Source organism: Diabrotica virgifera, chromosome 8 (assembly GCF_917563875.1).
Source record: "Diabrotica virgifera virgifera chromosome 8, PGI_DIABVI_V3a".
Taxonomy (NCBI): domain Eukaryota; kingdom Metazoa; phylum Arthropoda; class Insecta; order Coleoptera; family Chrysomelidae; genus Diabrotica; species Diabrotica virgifera.
Window position 1 is genome coordinate 177737512 of NC_065450.1, and position 20167 is coordinate 177757678.

At 31.5% G+C, this 20167-nt stretch overlaps 1 protein-coding gene across 4 annotated transcripts in view; it reads left to right on the forward strand.

Moving 5' to 3' along the window:
* Nucleotides 1-20167, forward strand: part of LOC114326276 (putative cyclin-dependent serine/threonine-protein kinase DDB_G0272797/DDB_G0274007) — a 56986-nt gene that overhangs the window by 24796 nt on the left and 12023 nt on the right. For 2 of the 4 annotated variants that reach the window (XM_028274584.2, XM_028274586.2), the window contains one exon: nucleotides 5243-5290. The exons of the other annotated variants lie outside the window; for them this stretch is intronic. In XM_028274584.2, coding sequence (XP_028130385.2) covers nucleotides 5243-5290 — 48 coding nt within the window. The remainder of the gene's footprint in view (nucleotides 1-5242; nucleotides 5291-20167) is intronic. 4 annotated transcript variants of the gene reach the window in all.

Consider the following 20167-nt stretch of genomic DNA (forward strand, 5'->3'; position numbering starts at 1 on the left):
CGTTTTTTCTTTTAGAGGAAGCGTCCTGCCGCTGATTTTCGAATACCGTTTTTACAATTTAATTTAGTTTAATATTTCTCGAGATATTCTATTTGTTTATAAGCCAAAAAACTCTTTATAATTTTAAAATATTCCTGAGGCCGCTTAAATAGTCCGATTTCAATTCTGTAAAGTACATTAGATAGGTATAGTATCTTTTTATGAAAAAATCATAGTTATTCTTATGCATAATAATTATTGTCGTTATTATAGCGACCGTAAATTTTTAATTAACAATTCAATTGTTGCTAAACTGTTCATTCAATTTCCATCGGCTTCTGGAATTATAATCTATATGAAAAGGGCTTTTATATTGCCAAGTTATTTAATTATTGATTAACAATTACTTATCTAAAATTTTAGTTGAAAATTAAAGATTTTGTTGGAAAAACCCGCTTTTTCCGGGGAAAGTTTTCGTCGAAGTGAATCGGGAAAAACACGTCTCTATGCAGAATTTAATTGCGATGAATTTTTATTTGGGTGTTTTTGATGTAAAGTTAAAATCTTTGGAGTTATAGAGCAAAAATTGAAAAAAACACGATTTTCGGGCGCCATTTTGTTTATAAAAAAAGTAGCACACTATCTGCGGACTTTGCATACCTATATTATTAATACATACAATAATAAGATTCGATTCCAGCAATAAAATTGCTGGTAAATAACTTTTCCCAAAAATGGCATATTCTCCGATTAATCAGCCCAGACTATTATGCCCGATTTCACCAACGATACCTAAATATTTAAGAATTACCTAAGTGGGTTTAGGTACTTCCTAACTCTAAAACGGATTTCACCATACGATAAGAATTGCCTAAACCGCTTAAGCATTACCTTACGTTAGGATACGGATTTCGATCTCCCTAAACTTTAGGTATTACTTATCATTGACAGTCAGGTTATATTTTTACAATTTTGACTAATGTACTTGTGACGTTTGTCAATAATTTGCTTCTTACCTTAATTTTTCTGTTATTCTGTAATATTAGGTATAATTAGTTGTAATTTTGTATTTTCTTTTATATTATTAATATAATATGTGTTGGAAAATAGAGAAAATATAGAAAATCCTTTGGAGTTTTTTACAGGTCTGTTGACAAAATTATGTAGTCTACCTACTATCTAACAAGCTAGTGTTGTGTTTCAAAAACCCATTCACGATATAACTAAAAGTGTGTCATTAAAAAATTAATAATAAAAAGCAATTTTCAACATATTATTTATTTTAAAATTATTTCATTAATTAAAAATTCAACTAACTTCAATTTTTCGTCATAATATGTAAAATTTACAACTCTTTTCTTTTCCTCCATTTCACTGTACATATTATTATACAAATAACACACAAGACTATATTTATTATATACAAACTTAATGCACAAATAACTAACTACCTACTAAATAAAATAACTACTACAACAGTAGAAAACTGAATAAAACCAAATTGGCAAACAAACAATAATGACAAATAATCGAAAAAGTAAGAAAATGTCATCTTATTCTTCTTTTTATTTATCAAAAATAGTTCAAACGTACCCTAGGTAATACCTAGGAAAGCATTTCCTAGATACGCAGTTGTTTTAGTTGTGAAATGCGATTGTTCCTAAGTATTGACTTAAGAAGTTCCTATCGATAAGAATGACTTAATAAGGCAACTGTTTAGGTATCGTTGGTGAAATCGGGCATTAATGATTTAAAGAAACATCCCTAATTTATTTCATTTGATTTGTATAAGTGGAATATAAAGCATTTTTATAAAGCACACTTGTTCGGATTACACTCTAACTGCGATCGAACAAAGGTGACATTTTGGCATAAATTGGTAACATTTATTTGACAGTTGCGGTATTGACACTTCAGATTTGTTTTTATTCTTTACTGTACGTATTTGTTTTATTATACAGGGTGTTTCATTAACTATTGTCCATATAGTAACTGGAGAAATCCATATCGTAACTGGAGAAACCTTAGCACAAAATACGAAGATTTAACCCAAAACACTTAACTAAAATCTTCCTCCTTACCGAGATACAGTGTTTTATTACAAATGTTTTAAATTGATTTTAGCCCATTGTTTAAGCATCTTTTAATATTTTTTGTTCAAACTTAACACACATTTTACACATGCTAGGGTACTTTAACTAGTCTTAAGAGATAGTTTTCCACTGTTACCAGAGGCGTGCTGTATACTTCCTTTTCGCCCTTCTCCCCCTTACAATCTACGCCACTGTCGTAATAATCATTTCAGCATGTTTTTTTAATTCTTCGTTATTTTTTACGTAATTATCATCCGTTGTCTTAATGCGATAGAGTAAGTAGTTTTCAAGTTATTTGCGTTTTAATGTAATTGATTCAATAAGATTATGTATTTTAAACACATAATCTTATTGAATGTACACTAAATTCAAATAAGACATGCAGTGCATGTAAATAAAGATTACAGTTGTTAAAGGTACTCAAAACGTACCTACTCGTTCCATAATAATAGTATATTATTAACATCACGTTATCACTTTGTCTCTTTTGTCGATTATTAGATTTTATTGTTAGTGTAGAAACAGAGGTTGAACTTAGCAAACTCGACACAAGTTCGGTTTTATGTTTTTTCTGGTATATCAAGCAGTGCTTATTATGAGCCTTACTTTTTCTCAAAAGATTACGCCCCACAATACCCATTTTCATCCCTTTAAAGGGGGTACTTTGTGGTTTTTGCGAAACGTAGGCCTTCCTGTACGTTTTTGCAAAAAATTCCTTAATAGAAATATCAAGAGGACTATATTTCCTACAATTTATTCCGCGACAGCATATGTCTATCACCCACCTTTAGCAAGGTTGGCGCCCCAAAGTTGACAAGTTTTAAAAAAAGATGTTTTATGAAAAAAAATATTTTTCCCTAACTGTAATTGGAATCAAGAAGAAACCCTGCGGCAATTAATCACAAATAAGTGGCTGTTTTTTTGGTATAGGTTTCATTTAAGGGCAATTGCCCATTTTTTAATTACAGGGTGTTAAATTTAAAAAAAACCCTTTTTATACCATCTGAACCGCTTATGATAGCATAAAAAAGCTTTCAGCGGTTACCCATGTACAAGTGTTAATTACAAATTTGTATAATGCATGCCCATATTTTCTCCGGAACCACAAAAAAAAAAAGAATTAATAAAGAGAATATGCAAACATTAATTTTGGGCCACCACTGTGGCTTTAGGGTGCAATGACAGTAAAATATGCATAGGTTATAATGTGTAGCAGACAGTGTGTTCTTTTATTTGCCATAAGTATGTTATCAGTTAAATGAATGGGTGGCGAAAAAAAAAACAAAAAGTGGAGCCAGCCAAAGCATTTTTGAGGTTTACGGCGCCACTGTGCCGTAACGGTTGCTTATACGCAAAAAATACATAGCACCTTATTTGTAGAGAAAATAGTGGTCTTTAATTCTGTGTAAGTTTTGTTTCAAAAAAATGCATAGGTAATGAGAAAATCGTAAAAACATGCTCGCCAAACTTATTTTCAGGGATAGGGGTAGTTTCCGCAGGGATGTCCAATAACCATATATATTTATAAAAAAACCCTATAGATGATGGAGTATAGGCTCATATGGGTCAAAAAGCCATTTTTTTCTTTTCAACCCCCGTTTTATTTTTTTTTTGATACTGCGTTTGCACCAGGAAATCGCTTTTGGTGTCCATGCGTGGGTAATAAGAACGTGTACAAAATAATATTATGCAGCATTTTAATAAAGGTGTGTGTGTGTGTGAAGAATTCCAAGAAAACCACTTTTTTATTAATTCTCCTTTTTTTGGGGTAGTTTCGGGAAAAAATGGGGGTGCATTATACAAATTTGTAAATAACACTTGTACATGAGTAATCACTGAAAGTTTTTTACGCTAGCATAAGCGGTTCACATGGTAAACACAAAAAAAAGGGTTTTTTTTTAAATGTAACATCCTGTAATTAAAAAATGAGCAATTTTTCTAAAATGAAACCTATACCAAAAAATCAGCCACTTTTGAAATCGTGAAAATTGGCTTATCTAGTACAGAAATAAGTCAGTATTCTACAAATGACAGTTTAAAAAAAAACAAAAGTTTCTTGCGAAGAATATTCCCCTGTCTAACGTAACAAGGAATCAAAAAACATGCTCAAATGATTATTACGACAGTGGCGTAGATTGTGAGGGGAAAAAGGGGACAAAAATGAAGTATATATCCCTACAGCACACGTCTGGTAACAGCAGAACACTATCTTTTAAGACTAGTGAAAGTACCCTAAGGGAGCGTTCAAGTATTATGTAACGCGATTTTTGAAGATTTTTAACCCCCCCCCCCACGTAACGCACTCTTATGGAAGTTTAACTATTGCGTCGCGCAATTTTTAAAGATTTTGACACCCCCCCCCCCCCAACCTGTGTTACGTAATACTTGAACGGTCCCTAAGATGTGTAAACTGTGTGTCAAGTTTGAACAAAACATTAAAAGGTGCTTGAACGATGGGCTAAAATCATTTTAGAATATTTGTAATAAAACACTTTGTATCTCGGTAAGGAGGAATATTTTATTTAAGTGTTTTGGGTTAAATCTTCGTATTGTGTGCTAAGGTTTCTCCTGTTACTATATGGACAATTATTAATGAAACACCCTGTATTTGTTTTTATTATTTACTTTAACGTACGATTATAACTTAATTATTGTAATTCAAGAATTTTTTGTAACTGGGAAACTATGCCAACTTAGATCTCTGACGTAGATAATGACGTGAAACGGTATGTATATTGTACGGACTATAGTCAGTGATTGATTGGAATGACAACGAAATTTTTAATACATTGAAATCGTGAAAATTGGCTTATCAAGAACAGAAATTAAGTCAGTATTCTACAAATGACAGTTAAAAAAAAACAAAAGTTTTTTGCCAAGCATATTCCCCTGTCTAACGAAGAGCATATTCCCTGTAACAGAAGGAAAGAACTAGAACAACAAGCTAGCAAATATTTTAAAACAGGTCATGAATATCAATGATCATACATTACAAAAAAATCTAAACATAATACATTTCCTTTTTATGCTTCTTATGTAAGTTTGGAAGTAAACATTCTTTAATTTGCACTGTTTTCTGTGTGCATGGTAAATCACAAAGATACATTCAATAAAATTGGCGATATAAGATGAAATCTATCATTTCTATATATTTTTTTCTTTATTTGCAGAAGATGACAATAGACGTAATGAATTAGTACGAGCAGTGCTGTGGAACAGTGAGTGTCTCTTAGACAACTTTCTGCTTTTCAGCTAGATTCATCTCAATTGTGGTTGGGTCTTAAATATAAGAATTTGTTTCATTTTGCTTTGGCAAATTGCATAGTACTGCCAGGTATTTTTAACTCATCAATTATGTTATGAATTATGTAGGGTTTGGTAAGAATTTTGCGGACTAAGTTCCTTAAATTTTCACAAAATTAAGTCAAATGTTATGTTTATATGGTGTTAGCCACAGTTAGGTTGTAATGACGATTACATATTTTATGTAAAAATACTTAACGTTTCTATTTCCACTGCAAAAATTGTTATCAAAAGAAAATTAAAGGTGTGTTGAAAAGGTGTGTATGACTACCAATTGTTGTTATTGAGGTTATTTTATATCGTAGTCAACAAATATAGAGGTTTGAATGTACCTACTTTGCCTACAACCATCACTCTCAACGTAAATTCAAACCTCTATATTTGTTGACTGTAATATAACATAATTAACCTGAATAACAACAATTGGCGGTTATAAACATCTTTCCAACGAACTTTTTTATTTTTGTTTTGATAACTATTTCAGGAGTGGAAAAATAAAGTATTTTAGGTAAAATATGTAATTGATTTTTCCTCAAATAATTCATTTCCTCTGATAAAATGATAAAGTTCCCCTGATAAAATATGTAATTAATTTCCTCAAACAGATTTATGGTGTTGATATTTTAATAATAGACCTGGATCCCGCGTACCCAAAAAAATATATTAATAGCAAGCTGAAAATTTGTTAATAGCTTAACGGTGTCTAGTCGGACAAACTTTAAAATGTACGAGAACACTGGAACAGGGGAAGTTTTAATTGTGCAACAGGTTAGAGGTTTCGAACGTCAGACGACGAAAACGTCCCATGTATTTTGTCGGACAGAACTTTCAATTGATTTGTTACCCTTTCATTAAACTCTCATGCAAAAATCAGACTGCTGTTTACCACCAATATATAAAACCTGTCACTTGACATGTTCTATGCCAAACATATTTGTCGGACAAACATTTTTTCATATACAGGGTGAGTCATGAGGAACTGTACATACTCCTACCTCGTATGCAGGCCTCTATGGGGAATGACAAATGACCATTAAAAAGTGTCTGCTCCCATTGTTTAATAATATACAGGGCGAGTTGTTAATTTTTACAGAAATTTGTATTCGTCATAATTTTTGAACAGTAATATCGATGTGTCTCTTATTTTGGTCAATCGTTACACTATTACCACCCAATCAACTGATTTAAAAAATTAGTTCGTTTTGGTCTTAGAAAAAATTTCACCCTATATATGGTTTTTGAAAACTCTAATAAGAATTTTACAAATTACACAAATAGGCAATTGGCCATAGGCATAGGCAATAGGCAAATGGCATATTTATTTTTTTCCCCACATAATTACTTAATTTTTTATAAAAAAATCAAATTTGACTATGAATTAAAAGTTTGGTGAAAAGAACTGGTGAAAGTTTTTAACAAATATTTTATTTATAAGTAATAATACTACCACTGCTCGTGCTATACGTTTTAGATAATACAACCTCTTTAGCCAATTTGCAGAGTTTTAAAAGGAACAGGTTGTTTTGAATAATACTAAAACATCATCCTGTATAATATTTATTTGTCAAAAAGGAGATAAACAAATAAACCTAAATTAAACAAAAAGAAATATTTTTCCCGTCGTTTTTTGCTACCTTCTCACCATGTATTAATACTATGTATGTGTATAAAAATGATAATTTGACATTTTCGTTGTTTGAGTACATAATTTGACTAAAATAGTTTGCCGAATCTACTTGCCAATGTAGCCGCCCGAGGTATGTACTTTATGCACGATGGGGCATCACCACATATCTCAGGTGCTGTTCGACAACATCTTCATATAACTTATGGAAATAGGTGGATAGGACGCGGAGGGCCTCATGCATGACCACCTAGATCACCTGATTTTAACCCTGTCGACTATTTCCTATGGGGTCGATTAAAAGAAGTAGTTTATCGCGAAAATATCAATAAGCGACAAGAACTACGTAATTGATAAAATTATTGATTCTTGTAACATTATTAGAAATTATCCCTTAACGCTCAAGAGGTCTATTAGACAGTTGATGGTCCGACAGAGATGGATTTCATTTCGAAAATCTGCTATAAATCCCAAAAAAAATTTGTTTCATTGTTTTATTTCTTTCTTAAGTTCTTTTATGTATCCATGTATACAATAATTGTTGTATTCTTTTTCTCATGATCATCTTTCAGTGCGTCACAGTTTTTCGATTTCTCTCTAACGCATTAAATTGTATGTGACAGAAAAAAAGGCACGTCTGTGAATACTTTGGTAATTATTCTAGTTCGGTGATTATTCTAGTTGTCGATAGATGGCGCCATAATCAAAAAAGAATTATTTATTAAATAAAATAATAATATTATCAATATAATCTGTACAATTTATAAGACTATACAAATGAAAGAAAATACCATTTTATAAATGCAATAGACGCAATTGATTTGGTTTTATTCCAGATTGAAAATAAAATTTGACAACTGTCAGATTTAACTAAAATGTCACGTTAGAATAAATGTCATAAATGTGTATTATCACGGACTTACCTTTTTTTCTATAATTTGTGACGCACTGAAAAATGTTCATGAAAAGGAGAATACACACATACATATTGTTAAAACTTAAACATGCAAATCAATCCGTTTATGTTCATGTTCCACATAATCTGTATTTTCTTTCCGTTAATTTAAAAAATAGATTTACTGTATTTTGCCTTTTGAAATAAAACTCTGAGAATTCAATAAAACGACACTACCTATGAATCACTAAACAAATACTATACAGGGCGATGTTTTAGTATTATTCAAAACAACCTCTTCTTTTGAAATTCTGGGAATTAGCTAAAAGGGTTTTATTATTTACAACGTATGGCACAAGCTGTGGAAGTATTAATACATGTATAAATTAAATAAATATTTGTTAAAAAAAATAGATTTTGCAAAAAAAAAATATTTTTTTTAAATCTATGGTTCACTTCACCAAACTTTTAATTTATAGTCAAATTTGACTTTTTTATAAAAAATTAAGTAATCGTATGGGAAAAAATAAATATGCCATTTTAATTGCCTATCTGTCTAATTTGTAAAATTCTTATTAGAGTTTTCAAAAGCCATATACAGGGTGAAATTTTTTCCAAGACCAAAACGAACTAATTTTTTAAATCCGGGCTTGATTTTTTTCTGGTTTGAATAAATCAGTTGATTGGGTGGTAACTTACAAATTAAACATTTGTTCAAAAAGATTAATTTTTGTCGTAAAAGTTTTTTTTAAAAGTCATTTTTTTAAATCTATGGTTATCTTTACCAATCTTTTAATTCATAGTCAAATTTGATTTCTATAAAAAATTAAGTAATCGTGTGAAATATGTCATTTTAATTGCCTATTTGTATAATTTGTAGAATTATTATTAGAGTTTTCAAAAACCTTATACAGGGTGAAATTTTTTCTAAGACCAAAACGAACTAATTTTTTAAAGCCGGACCTGATTTTTTTATAGTTTGAATAATTCCGTTGATTGGGTGGTAATAGTGTAACAATTGACCAAAATAAGAGACACATCGATCTTGCCGTTCAAAAATTATGACGAATACAAATTTCTATAAAAATTAACAACTCGCCCTGTATATTATTAAACAATGGGAGCAGACACTTTTTAATGGTCATTTGTTATTCCCCATAGGGACCTCCATACGAGGTCGGAGTATGTACAGTTCCTCATAACTCACCCTGTATATTATATAAAGTTTGCTATTGAATATAAACTTAAAACCAACTTGCTAGTTTTCCCAATCATAAACTTGCCAGGATGACACGTTTCACAATTAAAATCACGTTCTATAATTAAAACTTTCCCTGTTCCAGTGTTCCCATACATCAAAGTTTGTCCGACTAGACACCGTTAAGGTATTACCGAATTTTCAGCTTGCTATTAATCAACTTTTTTTGGTACGCGGGATGCAGGCCTATAATATACAGATGCTGGCAGTACTATAAAAATGTACATAATATCAGTGCACAATTTTTATAATTCACTTTACTAATAAATGAATGTGTTCCCTAAAGAACAAGGCGAATAAAAAACTGTAAGTAATAATATTTATTGGTTGTGGTTGAACATTCAAGGATAAAGATGCGATACACATTTTTATGTGATAAACTGTACTTATCAGTTTTGTAATTTGTTTCTTTTGCTGTTATAACATCGTGATAGTCTCCAGTACACCGCTCTTTTTTGAAAATTATTACAAAAGTCTTAAAAGTGGTTTAAACTGCTTCGTTTGAGCGAGACTACCACTTTGTGAAATTTTCAGAGTGCAGGATGGACGCTTTTCCGCACGCACAAGTCCAGTGGCGGCCCGTCAGGGTAGGCAAGGTAGGCGCCGCGTAACCTCTTCAAATGTACAATAATAAATTATTTATTAATATAAATTACTTATTTCAAAACTGTAATTTATAAATTTTGATGCAATACCTAAGTATCTAAAAATCTAAAATAAAACAAAGTTACTTTTTAATTCATCTCCGAAGTTGTAATAATTATTGTACGCTCCCCGTAGCGTAGCGCTACTACCGACGGCTCTACCCTAGGCTAGGGCAGGCGCTTTTAAAAGTAGCCGAACAGAATTCGCATTTTGTCTCACTCTTTACGCTAAGCACAGCTCTGTAATATTGTCGCTTGTCTGGCCGTGGTGACCATCATTTCCAATATTTTCGGGCTATAGGTAGGCTAGATTTTTTGCGCCTTTGACATTGGTTGTGCCGAGCTGCATCTCGGGACTGCCAATTGTATGTATGCTTTAGGATCCTGACTACCAATTCTGAAAAAAACGAAAAGTTCTAATTTTGTCATGAAATTGCCAATAATAATTTATCAGTAATACATTTTGCAAAAAAACATGTTTGAAAAAATTAGAAGCTACTTTTAATAAAATATTTTTAATATTTAATTTCATAACGTGTTCAACATTACCTCCTACCACATTTATGCAAACCTAAAAACGATCATTGAATGAGCTACTTACTCTACGAAGCATTTGTAAATTAATACATCGAAATACACTTTGTGTTCTATTTTTCATCTCATCCCTTGTTGTTGGAGGCATTTTATAAGCTTCATTATTAACGTAACCCCAAAAAAATCAATCCAGTTTATTAAATTCTAGTGATGGCCACGCTACTGGTCCATTGAAAAATGAAAATATCTAAAAAATTAATAAATTTAGACATAGGGAATGTTATCATCTAAAAATTAAAGTACGGTAATGGTATTTTTCAATAGTGATATAAATTACAGGGTGTTCCATTTAAAATTACTGAGGAAATAATGTACTTGAATTTTTACTTACCCTGTATTTGATATAAAGAAAATTAGCAATATCAATCATTCTTGAAAATTTTGACAATACGTAAAAAAATAAGGCATTAATAAACCATTGCTGTTTTGCTTATTTTTATTTATACAGGGAGTTGAACTTGTTACGATTTTCATATAAAATTGGTTATAACTTTGTAAATACCCTGTATAACATAACAAACCTTTATATTTTTGTGATGGAGAAGTTAACGGGATTTCGAATGTAAAATAAAATATAGGTTGTTCCATTTAAAAAAACATAAGTTTGGTCTGCCACTGTGTTATCGAACACCCTGTAACATTCTAACTAATTTTGTAATGTGAAGCTCAAAGGTGGCTAAAATTTTTGGCCTACTCCTTCTTTGGATCTGGTTTCTTTAGCAAGACCACTGTTTGTAGACCATTATATACAATAGTTATCTAACATAATTTCACCTTTTCCCTTTTTTGTCTCTTAAAATGTACAGTTCTTCTTGCTATTCAAACTATAGATTTTCCCAATAACAATTCAAATATTTATATCCTACTAATTAAGAAAATCCTTTTTGAAATTCATAAAAATAAAAGAAGAGTGAACTTTTTATGGGTTAAGGCTCATAGGTATAGGACTAACGCATAATGAATATGTTGATAGTTTGGCTAAAAAAGCTATTGAATATGGTACTTCACATAATCGTAAGTTTTGCATATCTAACTTAGTCAATCATGGCGAGATCTTTGTAAACAATCCAAATCTCAGTATTCACTGATTCAACCTTCTGTTCCAAATATATATTGGTTTAAAAATTATGTAGTACCTCGAAGATATATAACAACATTAATTAGAATGAAGTTTGGACATGCATGTTTCCCTCTACATCTAGCAAGAATTAAAGTTTTTGATTCAAATCTTTGTACAGAATGTCAGAAGGTTGGTGACTTAAATCATACTTTCTTTGAGTGCGCAAAATATATTCCATGTACATATAATTTAATCCAAGATTTAATAAAATGTAATGTTTTTCCACCTTTCAATGTATCCTATCTATTGTCTCTAAACAGCAAGAACATATATGATTGTTTAATGAAATTTATCTGTGAAACTAAAATTAACCTCTAAACTTATTAATCCTGATAATTTGGTATATTATGTACATATGAAAAAAGAAGAAGAAGAAGATACATAATGGAAAATGTGGTGAGCAACTTGGACAGTCCATAGCGGCCAGCTTTTGAACTGAGTAGAGAGCTGTAGAAGAGGACTCTAAGGACCTCATTGCCTTCCTTATGTATGAACAGAAAACAAAAAAATTGTGACTGGCTAAATGACACCCAAGTCTATGCCATAAAAAAAATGTACAGATATCAATATTCTTCAAATTTCTTCGTTTATTTCTTGTACTCATGTGATATGTTCCACGTACTGATTCGAAGAATATTTTTTTTCATTGTCTTTTTCTCGGGGTAGTCATCATTTGTGAATCTGTCCTATTCCATAACCCTGTCTATCTGAACAAAATATTTATACAGGGTGATTGATTAGTAGGGTAAAGCTCAATAGCTCCGCTATAGTAATAGATAGCAATAAAAGTTAATAACAAAAATTTTAGCCACCTTTGAGCTTCACATTACAAAATTAGTTAGAATGTTACAGGGTGTTCGATAACACAGTGGCAGACCAAACTTATGTTTTTTTAAAAGGAACACCCTATATTTTATTTTAAATTCGAAATCCTGTTAACTTCTCCATCACAAAAATATAAAGGTTTGTTATGTTATACAGGGTATTTACAAAGTTATAACCAATTTTATATGAAAATCGTAACAAGTTCAACTCCCTGTATAAATAAAAATAAGCAAAATAACAATGGTTTATTAATGCCATATTTTTTAACGTATTGTCAAAATTTTCAAGAATGGTCGATATTGCTAATTTTTTTTACATCAAATACAGGGTGAGTCAAAAGGCAAGTACATTATTTTTTCAGTAATTTTAAATGGAACACCCTGTATTTTATATCACTATTGAAAAGTACCATTACCGTACTTTAATTTTTAGATAACATTCCCTATGTCTAAATGTATTAGTTTTCGAGATATTTTCATTTTTCAATGGACCAGTAGCGTGGCCACCCAAATCACCAGAATTTAATAAACTGGACTGATTTTTTTTGGGTTACGTTAATAATGAAGTTTATAAAATACCTCCAACAACAAGGGATGATATGAAAAATAGAGTACAAAGTGTATTTCGATGTGTTAATTTACAAATGCTCCGTAGAGTAAGTAGCTCATTCAATGATCGTTTTTAGGCGTACATAAATGTGTTAGGAGATAATTTTGAACACCTTATGTAATTAAATATTAAAAATATTTTATTAAAAGTAGCTTCTGATTTTTTCAAACATGTTTTTTGCAAAATGTATTACTGATAAATTATGTTTCGTTCTTTATTTGTTACATTGTTACATGTACATACAAAAGTAGTGTTTAATTGTACAAAATATTGTATTTTGTGTTGTGTTTTTTTTTGTAAAATTTATTACTAATTTTCTTTGTTTATTTGTTGCATTTACATAAAAAGATAGTTTTTAATTGTTTCAAAAATCTTGCATGTAGTGGTTGTGTTTTTGTTTGTAAAATGTATTACTAATAAATTATTTTTATTTCCTTATTTGCTACAGTGTTACATTGATTACCGGATTGATAATCGGTAATCTTCAATTGTCAATTCAGTCATGGCTTACTTAAAATTTAGATAAATTTAAACACCTAAAATAATTTGCTCTACAAAATGAAAATATCTCGAAAACTAATAAATTTGGGCATAGGGAATGTTATATAAAAATTAAAGTACGTTAATGTTACTTTTCAATAATGGTATAAAATACAGGGTGTTCCATTTAACATTACTGAGAAAATAATGTACTTGCGTTTTGACTCACCTTGTATTTGATATACAGAAAATTAGCAATATCAATAATTCTTAACAATTTTGACAATTAATAAAAAAATATGGGATTAATAAACCATTGCTGTTGTGCTTATTTTTATTTATACAGGGAGTTGAACTTGTTACGATTTTCATACAAAATTGGTTATACCTAACTTTGTAAATACCCTGTATAACATTACAAACCTTTATATTTTTGTGATGGAGAAGTTAACAGAATTTCGAATATAAAATAAAATATAGGGCGTTCTATTTAAAAAAACATAAGTTAGGTCTGCCACTATGTTATCGAACACCCTGTAACATTCTAACTAATTTTGTAATGTGAAGCTCAAAGGTGGCTAAAATTTTTGTTATTAACTTTTATTGCTATCTATTACTATAGCGGATCTATTGCGCTTTACCTCACTAATCAATCACCCTGTAGATGCTTCACAACGCTTTTTTGGATAAGAAATTCAGCGCTCCAAGAGATTTGTATCGGAACTAATCCAAGCGAGAATTTAGGTACGCAGGAATTTAAAAATTTAATTTCGGTGGAAAATTTTTAATATAGCTTAAAATATTTAAGTATAATGTAGTTGAAAAATATATATATTAAATATTAGTTTATAAATATTTTCAGATGAAACAATTTTCGACGAATATAAAAATTAGATTAAAAAAAATTTTGAAATTGATTTATCGGACTGGTTATCTGGTACCCAATTTTTATCGGACTGAAACCGAATCTCGAAAGTTTGGATATGCTGACGACTGGACCCTTGCAACAAGCCACCAATCTTTAGAAACTACAAAAATCACTCTCACGAATGACTTATCCATCCTCAGCGAATACCTTAAGAAATGGAGACTACAACCAAGTATTACAAAAACTGAAGTATCAGCTTTTCATCTCAACAACAAGCTGGCAAGCAGAGAATTGCGAGTGTATTTTAATAACAAGCTGTTGAAACACAATGAATACCCGAAATACCTTGGGGTTACTCTAGACAGAACGCTCACATTCAGAGAACACCTGACGAAAACAGCAGCAAAATTGAAAACACGCAACAATATAATACATAAACTCTGCGGCACTACATGGGGGTCTACAGCATCAACTTTAAGATCCTCTGCTCTTGGCCTGATATATCTGGTGGCAGAATACTGTGCACCAGTGTGGCTAAATAGCAGGCACACCCACCTGGTCGACACCCAACAAACCGTGCTATGCGTATGATAACAGGCACAATTAAGCCCACCCCTACAATGTGGCTACCACCCAACCTACGCCGCGAACATGCATTGGTTAAAGAATATAACAAAATAATGGACAGTCGCCAGCTTCTAGTCCACAACGACATCTCCGATATTCTTGGAAACCATCTCCGATCCAGGTTACCCCCTCTACAATCTGCTCATGCGCTGCAGCAATCCAATTTTGATTTAAATACCCTATGGAGAGAAGATTGGGAAAGCAAGACAGATCCGCATTACCATAGTCTACCGGACATCATAGGAAAACCTAGCGAATTTGAACGTCCCCGTAAGATTTGGGCAGCCCTTAATCGAATTCGAACAAACTGTGGAAGATGCGTCGACTCCCTCTACAGATGGGGTAAACTTCCCTCGCCTTTCTTGTGACTGCGGCGCAGCAAGACAGACGATCAGTCACATTGTTCAGCCCACGCAGAGCATACACAGGCGACACTATAGACTTTGTAATGGCAACCGAAGGGTCAATCGAATATATAAAAAACTGGACATATGTTTGTGACGCATTGTATAATGCATAAATCTAAATATATTCTGTGGTGTACTTAAGCCATACGCTAAATAAAATAAATATCGGACAATGTTATATTTGGTTATAGGACCCTCCAATCTATCACTTGTTATTTATGTGCGAAATTTTGTAATCGCAAAACATAACCTGCCGTAAATTGCTAGAGTGACATCTGCCGGGTGTTGGACTCGACGATCGCTCCCTCTTTTTTGCCCGACAAAAATAATTCATTTTATGTTATCGTATAACCTTTTGATTAAAATTAAAAATTATAGTTTTGCAATAACAAAACATAACCGTGCAAGAGCTGCAGGTTTAGGTATTATTGTTGTTCTGAACCTATTTTCTTGTGGCATTTTTATAATAAATTACTTTTAATGGGAGATAAGCCACAATTTTACCAAAAAAAAATATCAATACCATATATAAAAGGACTATCCCAGAAACTTAAAACAATAGGAAATAAATTCAACATTTCAACAACATTCAAAACAACAAACACATTGAGATCTATTCTATCTAAAACTAACCCAACAGTGAACAAGAAAGAACAAAGAATTGTATACCTTGAGAATGCGAACAATTTTATTTAGGTGAAAAATCAAGACCATTAAACGTTAGAATAAGTGAACATCAGTCTTATATTAAAAATAGAGAATTTGATAAATCTCAAATATATCAACATGCATGGGATAATGAACATAGAGTTCAGTGGAGAGATTCAAGTATAGTCCTGAAAGAATCAGATAGTAAAAAGAGATAAATCAAAGAAGCGGCTCTAATTATGCTAAATGAAACCAATTGTGTCGCAAATTCCTCGGTAGAATGCAGTGAGATGTGGTTACTCATACTGAAAGAGGAAGTCAATAGAAAGAAAATACCACGATTAGTAAGTCAATAACATCGAGTTAGTACAAATTTTATATTTTAGTATTACTTATTGTATATCTATTATTAATATTATTTATAATTTAAACATATTAAAGTCAGAATTTGGTATTAGTTTTTTGAAAGTAAATTAAATGTAAGACCAAATACTTACGATGTCGGGATAGTATCACGAGGTTTTTTCTTGGTTTTCCTTCGTGATTTACTATGGAATCTCTAACGCGAGAATTTTACTGTCATCGTTGCATTTGGTTGTCTTTTTAAAGACAGATCACATGCTATGATTTTTTTGTGACGGATATTCTTGAGTTAGGATTGATTTCATGTAATCGAATGAACTATCTATTAGTAAAGTCGTCCCAGGAACGCAACTCATAAATATTGGCGATATCATTTTAAAGTCTTCTACTTTAAAATGTATAATATACGGCTGAATTGCCAATATAAATGAGTCAGATTAAATAAATTATTAGAAGAATTTTTTTACTTAGCAACAACATTTTTGTTTATTTTAGTAGTATTTTGTATTTTGACAACGAAACCCGATTTGGGCTTCGAAACGTTAGTAAAATCATTTTTTTGGTAAACTTGTGGCTTATCTCCCATTAAAAGTAATTTATTAGGTATTATTCATGCGGAAATGGGTCCATCCTACACTCTGAAAATTTCAGAAAGTGGTAGAGATTTTCGTTTACCAAAGCAAAATTTCGCTCTTTATCAAAGTAAAATTTCGCTCAAACGAAGCAGTTAAAACCATTTTTAAGACTTATGTAACCATTTTCAAAAAAGGATGATGTACGGGGGGCTATGATAATTTTGTCATTTATGTTTTAAGGTGATACATTATTGGTTCTCTTTATGTCTCATTAATGTCAGCTTTTAATTTTAATAATGTTACATACATTTCTTATGTGAGTTATCCCGTTTTATGAAAGTTTTTCTTTTGTCTCTATTTTCGATGCATGTATTTTATGTTTCTTATTTCTTTTTTATTTAAGTCACTATGAACGTAAAATAATTTCATTAGGGATAATAATTGCAAATAGACAACAAATCAGTCCGATCTATTGCCCAACATAAAAAAGTGATAAAATCTACACCATCTCTTGTAGGGGAAGTAAGCCGAGAAGAGGATGATATTTTATAAAACATTTTTGATCTTCTAACTTATCCCGTTTCAACAAAGTTTTTCTTTCATCTTGTTTCAGTGCATGTATTCTATTTTATATACTTATACAGGGTAGCTGTAATAACAAATAGCTAAACACAGGGATTATCAGCAACTGTGACAACTTTTTTGAAAAACCCAGTCCATTGTAAAGGAAACAAGTATTGGAGAATACACAATCATAGAAATAATAGCAGTAATAATTGAAAAACAGGAAGTGAATCTCTATTAATAATATACATACAATTTTTAAAGAAATAATCAAGGCAAGGAAAAATCAAGGACAAAAGAAGCAAATGCCGAAGAAGGATTTCCTGATGAGAAACCTTCTCGAGGCTGGTATAATTGCTGTGCATTGCTTTTCAGAGCGGCTGCCAATAAGATATGAATGACTTTGATGATATAGAATCAGTCCAACCCTGAAGATGACATACTGATCACGATATTAACGAGGACGTCTTATTAATAATGCAAAAAGAAAAAGAGCTATTAACCACAAGAGCAGCAGTGTGCAAAGTACAGATTGCTATGATGGTAGTCAACATCCGACACGGATAGGCATTACAAGAAGAAGATGATGATAACCAACCTCTGATGGAGGAAGAAATCATAAGAAGAAGAAGAAGGAGGATTTTTAAAGGCATATTGAATTTGTGTCTTTGTTAATTTTATCATCATCATCATCATAATCATCATCGTCATCTATCTCATCTATCATACCTTCGAAAATTGAAAATCAATTTATTGAGCATATTTTGCAGATCATTTAGTTATATTGTTTGAAATGGAATCTCTGAGAATGGTCTTAATAATAATAGCCCGATCAAAGAACAATTTGACAAAAAAAATTAAGGAAGGATGAAAATTTGGGAATAGGTAGTTCAAATTGTCTATTATTATATAAGAAAAAGTTCACAATTCTACATCCCGTCCATTTTACAAAAATGGAGGGGAAATGCCCCTTCTCGGAGGTGAAAAATATACATACATTCAAAAGAAGTCCGGAATTGGATAAAATGACTAATTCTAAGCAACTTTTGTTGTATAGAGTTTTTTCACAAGTTAATACCTTTCGAGTTATTTGCGAGTGAATGTGTTCATTTTTAACAAAAAAATCATGTTTTTGGATTGTTTTTCGTAAATAACTTAAATAATAAGTATTTTATCGAAAAAATATTCATAGCAAAAATATAGCTTATAAAAAAGTGAAAAAAAAACGGTGTATGCATGAACTCTGTAGACCCAGTAGAAGCAGAGTTGTAGCTGATGAAACGTAGGTTCTTCTTCGTCAAATTCCAAATCGAATATTTCAACGTGAAATAACCAAAAAAGGAGCACTTTTCGAGGAAAACTCATTAAAATTTTTTCAAAATAGGTTTATTTTTGTTGTTTAAAAAAAACTTCTAATAAAAGTAAGTGAGTTACGCTGAAAATATTGTTGGTTCCTTTTATATTTTGCTAAAAAGAAACGCGAAAATCATCCCCTAATAATCATCCCAAATAAAATTATTCGTTATCGTTTCACAATATTACTTTGCTTATGTATTGTTTATGTGATCTATAAGTTTCATTGGTTCACAGTGCTCATTTTTGATTAGTAATACCAACAATCTCAAAGAGTAACTAAATGTACGTTTGGCTTTTCTGAATATTTTATTTTTTTTTGTTTTTCTGTTAGACAAAAATTGGTTATGCTATGGCTGTTCAAATTTTGAATACACTCGTGATTGGTGACTAGTCCAACCCATTTTAACGACAGCCTTTGGGGCCGTCCATTAATCACGTGATGTTTTTTTTTGGCATTTTTTAACCCCTCTCCCCATTGGTGATACATGGTGAGGTTTAAGACTTACCCCCCCCCTTCCCCCTATATCACGTGTATTTTTTAGGATCTACAAAAAATCTATTTTTTAATATCTATAAAATACACGTATAGTAGGTAGATAAGTATCATCAGATTTTTTTATGAAAAATTAAAGACTACAATAATAACGTTTAGAGGTAGACAGAAAGGTTGCAGGTTGTTTTTTACTGACAAAAATAATGAAAAAAATGCGAAAAACATTTTTGTACTAAATTAGTATTAAATACTAAATGTATTATACATAAACATTATTTAATGTACGGTATCCTCGGATCACTAATGAGCAAGACTTTCTTCAACACCAATAACTGGATAAGCATCTAGCAAGTCAGTTGTCGGCACAGTGCTTTGTTGAAGATCAACATCAGTTTCATCAAGCCATTCGGCGTCATTATTTTCGCGCACTACGCAGATAATCTCTCTCGATCTACTGTTCGATCGTCGCGTGAGGATTCAGGAAGTACTAACATTGTGCATCTCTATAGTGTTATTGCCCAGATTCAGTTGCTTGTGACAAGTATTCACATGCTCTTTAGCTTTTTTCTTTATACAGAAGTCCAGTGCACACCGCTGACATGTCCTTTCAAAAGTATCTGATGATTTTTCTGCAGGCTAGGGCAATACAGGTCATAAATCAATTTGCCGAAGCCTTCATACATTGGAGTAATTTCGAGAGAACGTCGCAGAAGAAATGGAGCATGATGGATCTTGTCATCATGCTCTTGAGGCTCTGCGGAATATATAGGCAACCGAACGAGTGCAAAATCGGGTAAGGAGGTATAACGAATCGTTCCGAAAGAACGAATCGTATAGAACTC